Source organism: Tenrec ecaudatus, chromosome 14 (genome assembly GCF_050624435.1).
Source record: "Tenrec ecaudatus isolate mTenEca1 chromosome 14, mTenEca1.hap1, whole genome shotgun sequence".
NCBI classification, from domain to species: domain Eukaryota; kingdom Metazoa; phylum Chordata; class Mammalia; order Afrosoricida; family Tenrecidae; genus Tenrec; species Tenrec ecaudatus.
Window position 1 is genome coordinate 67,354,454 of NC_134543.1, and position 9,114 is coordinate 67,363,567.

Sequence of the window (9,114 nt, forward strand, 5' to 3'; positions counted from 1 at the left end):
TTGAGGGGATGGGGCTGACATGACCACGGGGCCAAAGAATGGGCCTGGCAAGGCTGAGAAAGTAAAGTTACATCTCAGACGGACTGAAAAATTAGGGCTCTCCAAAATCAAGGAGCAGAGTTGCCTTGAAAGTAGAGTTGAAGCCTAAGCTAAAGGTTCTCTAACCTGAATCCCCAGAGCATGATTAACACACATAGTCTGGAGCACAGAGCCACTGTGTAGATGGTCTCAGAGAACAGAGGATTGTTTCCAAGCTTTGAGAACTAATGCAAATTATTCTGCTGGGTCTTAGACTTGCTTGGTATCTGTTATTCCTTCTTGCCTTTCAAATTTCCTCTGGTAAAATCCCCTATACATATATGCCTTGTGTAAATGTATACCATGTTCCACAAGGATACGTTAGCACATAATCATAGAAGGAGATGATATTAAAATATTTCAAAGATAAAATCACATGTATAGCCAGTGTTCTCAAAAATTAGTGTGTTGGTGAACTCAGCCTACAGTCACCCAGTTGATTCTGACTCAGAGGACCCTATCCAGGATTTCTGAGGCTGTTTATTAGGGCAGGTAGCCTCGGCTTTCTTGTGGGGCTTGGTGAGCAGACTGGTGGGTTTGAACTGCCAACCTGTGGTTATAATCAGTGCTTACTCGATAGTATATATAATAAATGAACTTGAAGAGGTTATGAACCAATATAGCCACACATAAAATAATCAACTGATATCCAGGCCATTCTGCTTCCTAGCGACTCATTCAGACGAGACACCCTCATCTTTCTCTGGTGGAGACACCGGCACTGCAGATCTGAGGATCTTGTGGCTCACGTGCCAGTGCCCACCGGCAAGCACCACCAGGAATACAGGGGGTCCTAACTCTGAAGATCTGCGGGCGTCATTTTCATTTAGACCTACCGAAGATTCTGGAAAGAACCATGCTTCCTTTCCTGAATGAGTAGAATCAGCGATTTCAAAGAGAAACAAATGAAAGTGGCAGAAGTACTGATGGAAGCGCAGCATTCCAACTTAAGATACTTAAAAACAAACCACGAAAGCAAAAACACAAAAAAAAACGTCCTTTGAATTCAAGCGATTCGCATCAGCAAGCTTGTTTCCTTTGACAGAACCCAGGTCAGTGGTTAGCCTGTGCTTCCTCTCTTGGCAAAGGAACATGTTTAGATTTCTCACAAGATTTTATTCTCCTGAGTTAGAAGGGCTGCAGAAGGCTGGAACCGTCTATTAATTGTTGTGACCACAACGCCACCACTGGGGACAGAAACACAATGGGCGGGCGTGGCTGCCAGCCAATTACAAGCAAGTTCTCTTTTTCCGATCTTTCCTGCCAATGTTCACCCACGAGTTATGGGATCGGAGGTCCTGAAGCTGCCGCCTTGAAGTCCTGGACGCCCAGGGGGACTGGGACTGGACTGGGATTGGGACGGGGAGGGAGGGTGGGTTGGGACTATAGGCATCATCCCAGGAGAAATTTTGCGTTTCACGTTTAAGCAGTGTTTGACCTTCTGGTCGACTGGGGTCCCTGCCAACCCCCCCACCCCCACCCCCGCCCCCGCTTGTGCAGCTGTGTTACCGACCCCAGGATTAGTCAGGGCCTTGCCAAGCCTGGCCGGCCTCCGGACACATTTCCTGTGGGGGCCTAAGGGAAAGCTGTGGGCCTCCTCCGAGCTGCTGGAGGTTGGGGCGGTTGTGGGGCTGGGGGGAGTGAGGGCAGGGCGGGGTGCAGCCAGCTGCAGGGGCGGTGACGGCCCTGCGGAGACCGCTCTTGGCCCTGCGGAGGGGCAGACCCTGGCCCGGAGCAGCGGTGCGCACGCGGCGCCCGCGATGAGGCCGGCCTTCGCCCTGTGCCTTCTCTGGCAGGCTCTGGGCCCCGGGCTGGGCCGGGCCGAGCACCCCACGGCCGACCGCGCGGGCTGCTCCGCCTCCGGGGCCTGCTACAGCCTGCACCACGCGACCATCCAGCGGCTGGCGGCCGAGGAGGCCTGCAGCCTGCGCGGCGGGGTGCTCAGCCCGGTGAGCGGGGGCGCGGAGCTGGACGCCGTGCGGGCGCTCCTGCGGGCCGGCCCGGGGCCGGGAGGCGGCTCCCGGGCCCTGCTCTTCTGGGTGGCGCTGGAGCGCAAGAAGTCGTCCTGCACCCAGGCCAGCGAGCCGCTGCGGGGCTTCACCTGGCCGCCCCTCGACAGCGGCGAGCCGCCGGCGCCCGCGGCCGGGGAGACCCTGCCGTGGGTGGAGGAGCCGCTGCGCTCATGCACCGTGCGCCGGTGCGCGGGCCTGCAGGCCGCCGGGGGCGTGGAGCCGGCCGGCTGGAAGGAGACGCGGTGCCACCTGCGAGCCGACGGCTACCTGTGCAAATACCAGTTCCAGGCTCTGTGCCCAGCGCCGCGGCCCGGCGCCGCCTCCGACTGGAGCTACCGCGCGCCCTTCCAGCTGCACAGTGCCGCGCTGGCCTTCAGCCCCCCGGGGACCGAGGTGAGCGCGCTGTGTCCAGGGCCTCTCTCGGTCTCTGCCAAGTGCGTCGCGGAGGAGGCCGGCGCGCACTGGGAAGGGCTGCCCTCCGGAGACCTGCTCTGCCCCTGCCCGGGAAGGTACCTTCTTGCTGGCAGATGCGCCGAGCTCTCCAACTGCCTAGACGACTCCGGAGGTTTTACCTGCGAGTGTGCTGCAGGCTTCGAAGTGAGTCAAGATGGCCACTCTTGTGTAACCACTAGGGAAGGACAGCCGACCCCTGGGGAGATGCAGGTGGTCACTGAGCCAACACAGGTCACTGCAGCCAGCCAGGGGTCAAACACAGGACCACCCACGAGTCATGAGAAATCAGGAGAGATACCCCTGGGCTCTGTACCAGGCAGCTCAGAAAAGTCCACTCCCGAGATTCCTGAGTGGGAAGGCCGGGCCACGACGTCTACCCTGCCAATGCCCACCCGAACCAATTCCCAAGATCCCATCCCCACTTCAGGCAGCGCCAGCCCAAAGTTTAACTCCACATCTGCCTCTACTGTTGGCCGGACTTTTGACTCTTCTTCCATGGTGGTCTTCATACTTGTGGGGATAGCAGTTATAGTGCTGGTGATCTTGACCCTGACGGTGCTGGGGATTTTCAAATTCTGTTTTCACAAGGATCCTTCCTCCAACCCCAGGAAAGGGCCTTTGACCATGCCGGGAGCGGACAGTGAGACTGAAGGCGCCGCTTTGCGCTCCAGTCCCTCACACTGCGCAGCCAATGGAGGAAAGGTTGGGGTCTGTAGTCTTGGGGAGGGGCCAGAGGGCCTCTCACTGGTGGAGTCCTCTCTTGGGCCTGAAGAGGTGTAACGAAAAGAGGTGACTGTGGATGCTTCTTGTGCACGAAGCTTTCTGCTTTCAGCAAAAGGAGAAAGAGGAGAAGAGGAACTCATTTCTGGTACTGATGATTCCTAAAGAAATCCCCATTTCTCTGATTTTCCTACTACTGCAACTGAGCAGTTAAATCTGACCTGCACACTTTTTCTGGAAGCACTGCTCAGGGATGGAAATGCCTTAGGGAGGTACCATGGGGGTGGGGGGCAGCGGAGGAATTTGTTGCTTATTCTGGGTTTATTTGGAGAAGTGATTGAACTTTTCAAGACTTTGGACGCAAATATAAAGCTAAATACATTCTTTTGTTTGTTTACCAAAATGGAAAGCAAACCTACGGATATTAAAAATAAAGGATTGTTGATAGGTCCGACTCAAGTGTCACTGCTGAAAATAACAAAAAGGCATATCCTACTTTTAGATTGATGGAGAAGTCGTTAAGTCTGTGTAATAAGGAACAGTCTTATAGAAACTAGTAACTTTTTCCAGGGCTCCTTTATCCTTTGCTTTCAAAGTCACTGCTGCTTGTGTGCTCTGCTATAAATCCCAAGTGTTGCAGGAGTTGCTGGCTCAGGAAGAAAATTATAGTTGACCACCGAGGCAAGTGTTTACTGTGTGCCCTTGCTCAAGGAAACACATTATTTGTGTTTTCCCTGCAGTGACCTCCCCAACCAAATAGCTCTCTCTTAATAGCAGGATGCTGATCCCCACTTCCTATTACGGTGGTGTTAATTCTCAATTAAAACATTAATGCTAAGTATTGATTTGAAATCTTCAGGGTACATCAAAGCAAACATAAACTGGGTTTCCTCCAAAGTTACTAGAAACTCTTGTGCACGTTTTACTCCACTGGCGTGGGGGAGGGGGGGCGATTTGCATAGTAAACCCTTTCTTCCTCCCTTCAACAAAGTTGCATGCAGAAACAACAATTTAACCCCATCTTGGGATGCAACAGAGTCTTCAGGAGCAAAGACCTGGAAATTATCTTTAGAACTAAAGTATAAGAAATAAATGAAAATATCTCCCATCAAATTAGGACTTGGACTATTGGAAGATTATCTAAATGAATAATTTCTCTGAGAAAACACTCAAGCCAAAATACTATTTAGAATTTAGTCAAATTGGGTTTCTCTCAAATATGACACTTTGGTAACATTTTTAATTGTAGACTAAGACTTTCAAAGGAGCCCAAGTGGTGTAATAGCTACCAGCAGCAGCTCCACTAGAAAAAGGCTGGCCTTTTTACTCTAGTAAACAGTTATAGTATTAGACACAGTTATAGAACCCCTCACAGGGTCACTGGGAGTCAGCATGGACTCGCTGGCAGTGAGTTTGGAGTTTTGGAAGGCTTTTAAACTATGTGAGGAGGTGGCATCTGGGTGGAGATGCAAGAACACTTTGTAACTAGGAAGAATGCAAGCAGAAAACACATTCTATATCTTCACAGGATGATTTGGACATTTTTGAGTATACAGTTATATACAATGAAAACTTTATATAATATTAATGAATGAGCAGTCATCTTGTACTTAAAATGTAAATCAACTCAATATAAATGCTATAATTTTTGGTATCATAACATGAAAAGAGTGCATCAACAGCTTATGTTGCTTTATATACCAAGTGTATTTCTAAAGAGCTGCATTTAAGTAACATTATAAATAAAATGAATATTCTAAGGAACTTTAAGTATAATTATTTCATAAGTGAAACTAAAATAAGGTAAGTTAAATGACTTATGCAAGGTCCCCCAACTTTAAAAAAATCATTTTATTGGGGGCTCAATTCTTATCACAATCCATACATCCATCCATTGTGTCAAGCACATATGTATATTTGTTGCCATCATCATTCTCAAAATGCCTTCTACTTGAGCCCTTAATATCAGCTGCTCATTTCACCCCTCCCTCACTCACTCCCCCTCCTTCATGAACCCTTCATAATTTGTAAATTATTATTATTTGTCATATATTACACTGTCCTATGTCTCCCCCCCCCGCCCTCTTCTCTACTGTTCATCCCCCAGGGAGGAGGCTATACATAGGTTCTTATAACCAGTTCCCCCTTTCCACCCCACATGCCCTCCACCCTCCAGGCATTGCTACTCTCACCACTGGTCCTGAAGGGGTCATCTGTCCTGGATTCCCTGTGCTTCCAGTTGCCATCTGTACCAATTTGGATTCTCTGGTCTAGCCAGATTTGTAAGGTAGAACTGGGATCATGATTGGAAGCATTAAGAACTAGAGGAAAGTTATATTGTTTCATCATTGCTACCCTACACCCTGACTGGCTCATCTCATCCCCACAACCCTTCAGTAAGAGGGTGTCCAGTTGCCTGCAAGGTCCCCCAACTTATCAGAGTGAATCTCAATTTACCTCAATCTTGGTTTCATGTTCTTCCCCTTAACTGCATGACCTCTCAGTACATAAGGTAACTATTTAAATATAACTATTTTAATAGTATGTTTTTATTGCTTACATATAGCTTAAATTATAACTGACCTGAACTATCTTTGTGTGTATATATACATATATAGTGTGTAATGTGTGTATAATGTATATAAAGTCCATTCCATTGGTAGCATTGTAAGCCATCATAGACCATTATTCTTTCAGTTTAACCCATAAAATTGGACCCTTTGTCTTTTTTCTTCCAAAGCTAAGGTTATATAATGTATTTTTATCTTTTCCTTACATTTTTAAGACATTAATTTAAAGATAAAGACAATTCCCCCATAAAAGTAGTCTTAAATTTCTTTGGGGCCATAAGCACCTTTGAACAGCTGAGCAAATCTCATTTGGTTAAGTGATCTTCCCAGAGGAAAACGAAAGTCTCAATCTCTTAGATAAGTGTCTTAAAAAGTTCTAAAGATACTTTGTATCCCCTGCAGAATATTAGTTGTAGTAATTAGTAATGTTGCATCATTTAAAGAAACAGTCCTCTGACTTTTCTATTAGAAGGGAAAAAAGAGTACTTTCCAACCCCATTTCCCTCCACTTCAATATGTTCTCATGGTTGGACACCTCAAAGATATCTCAAAGAAATTAGGTGTCCTGATTTCCACCTGCTTTGGACTTCCTTGGCAAGTAACCAAAACGACCTGGGCACACGGTAGAGAGCACAGATGCAGAATAAAGGCTTGGAAAATCCTGAGGAGTTCGCTGACCTGGTGCGAGCATTCTTGCAGTAGCATTGGCACTCTGAATGCAGAGTCACCACTTCAGAGTTTAAGGCAAATCGGAGCAGAAGTTTGAAGCTTTTCAGACTTTATGTAAAATACCGTATATACTTGTGTATAAGCTGAGTTTTTCAGCACATTTTTTGTGTGTGGTAAAATTAAGTGCCTTGACTGATATTCGGGTCGACTTACAGTCGAGTGTAAGGTAAGTTACTTGATATAGACTGAAAACAGTCTTTTTTGACCCATGCTTCAACAAATAAGGTGCTTTCAGATGCTGACTTTTCCAAGAGTTGCTAATAACAAACAAATAAAACACAAAGCCAAAAACAAAACAACAAACCTGGAAATGTATTGCTATGGAGCTAGTAAGACAAACCAGAAGTTAATAAACAACCTGTGTTTTGATTTTGCTTGAGTTATTCATCTTATGAGCTCTTTGTTTTCAAACAGACCATTGAATATCATCCTATAGGAAACCGAGGACTTGCCTGTTTGGTTAAAAGATGTACAGCTTCTCACACAAGTTGTTCTTTGCTTGCTTTTATAACAATGATGAGGAATTATCTGATTCCCTTTTAGCACTAGATCGTACTCTTTTCCACAGATCAAGCATCATGACTTTTACCGGAGATGGATCTCTCCTAATAACATGATCTAAATATTCGAGACCAAGTCTTGCCATCCTTGCTTCTACAGAGCATTCTGGCTCTACTTCCAATGCAGATTTGTTTGTTGTTAAGGCAGCCCATGGCACCTTCAATATTCTTCACTAACTCCATTATTGACATGCGTTCATTCTTATTCCATCTCCTGCATTCATTATCCGGCTTTCTCATGGATATGAGGCAGTTGAAAATGCCATGACTTGGATGAGGTAACTTAGTGTTCAAGGTGTTTTTCTTTTTTTTAACAGTTTAAGGGAGTCTTATGCAGCACATTTGCCTAATGCAACGTGTTATTTGATTTCCTGACAGCAGCTTTCATGGACATTGATTTTGGATCAAAGTAAGATGAAATCCTTGACAACTTCAATATTTTCTGCATTACATGATGTATCTTATTTATCTAGTTGCTTATTGGTCTGATTTTTGTTTTCTTTGTGCCGAGACATAATCAAAACTAATAAAGGCTGTGGTCTTTGATCTTCGTCAGTAATTGCTTCAAGTCCTTTTCACTTTTGTGTCTTCTGAATACCATAAGCTATTAATGACTCTTCCTCCAATCCTGATGCCAAGTCCTTTTACATAAAGTTCAATTTCTCAGAATATTGCTCAACATACAGATGAAATGATACAGATCTATCCTATACCTTTCCTGGTTTTAAAACACATAACATTTTCTTATTCTGTTTGAACAACTGTCTTGATCTTTGTATTATTTCCCAATGAGCATAATTAAGTGTTCTGGAAATGCTCTTATTCACAATGTTATATACATCACTCACGTATAGTATCCCTTCACATAATCAATCATTTGAGCCTATTACAGTAGAACTCTGGTACTTGACCTCATCAGTACTCGATGTAATTGGATTTTGACTTGAAATGTCAAAAAACTTGCATCAGAGCTCGAACAAAACATTGGAATATGACCCAATGCATGTGATTGTTGTAAACAGAAGCAGTTTATGTTTCCCTCACTCGGCGTTAGTTAGTACATGTTTATAAACCTTTCACCTGTGTTCCAAGCATTTTGCTATCATTTTCTTAGTTTTTGTGGCTTTTTGTACTGTTTTCAGTTAAAAAATATGGGTCCTAACAGTTTATTGTTGTTGTTGCTGAAAGAATCATTATGATAAGGAACTGGCTAACCAAGTTATCGATATTGTTGATGATGTAAATAAACCCTTTTAGAAAACAGTTAAGGAAACGCCGGCAGCAGATAGCATTAGACAGGGTTTGTTTGTTTGTTTTATTTTGTTTTTAAAGAAAGCCAGCCACATCCTAATGAAAAAAGGGCAAAGAAAGGATAAAAATCTCTTGAAAAACAGTTATCAGTTGATATTATGAAAAGGGATTCTTCTTCCAAACAGTGACTCTCTCCATCCCTCCTCTCCACATCTGTGTCCACAGATCCAGATTCTCATCAGTTTCAAGGTTTGAGCAATAGTGTAGTTGCTAAAAACCTTTTTAATGTTGTGTGTTTTATTTAAATTATATTATTTAACTCTGAACTTATTTACTTTGAAATTTCTGTGTAATGTTTTGTATAAAAAGGCAAGATTATATCCCTCCCCCCAGAATAATTTATCTCAGAGGACAGCACTGAATCTGCAGCTCTGGGAGAGGGACATGTCTGATCAGAGCACACAGGAGCAAATGAAGTGGGAGGAAGAGAATGGAGCACATCCTGGCCCACGAAGCCTTGAGGATGATATTCCCACTCAGAGCAGCCAATACACAGAGAAGACTACATGGCCAGCCCCACTATGAGACACAACAGCCCTCACTGACCCATAGCCCTACAAGGGACAATACTGGAGACACAGTGTGGGAATTCCGCCCGATCTGATCTACCACACCTAGGCAAAACACTAAAGGTGTGCAACCGAACAGCAAGTGGAGCAGAGCAGCAAAGTCACCAGGGAA

At 45.2% G+C, this 9,114-nt stretch overlaps 1 protein-coding gene across 1 annotated transcript; it reads left to right on the forward strand.

The window, feature by feature from the left end:
- Positions 1-1,838: 1,838 nt before the first annotated feature.
- Positions 1,839-3,539, forward strand: CLEC14A (C-type lectin domain containing 14A). Its single transcript, XM_075531860.1, has one exon. The coding sequence runs from the start codon at positions 1,839-1,841 to the stop codon at positions 3,321-3,323; it is 1,485 nt and encodes a 494-aa protein (XP_075387975.1). The 3' UTR covers positions 3,324-3,539.
- Positions 3,540-9,114: the final 5,575 nt, after the last annotated feature.

What these genes read in the sequence shown, in the direction of transcription:
- CLEC14A (XM_075531860.1), top strand. Translation starts at nt 1,839, where the DNA reads ATGAGGCCGGCCTTCGCCCTGTGCCTTCTCTGGCAGGCTCTGGGCCCC.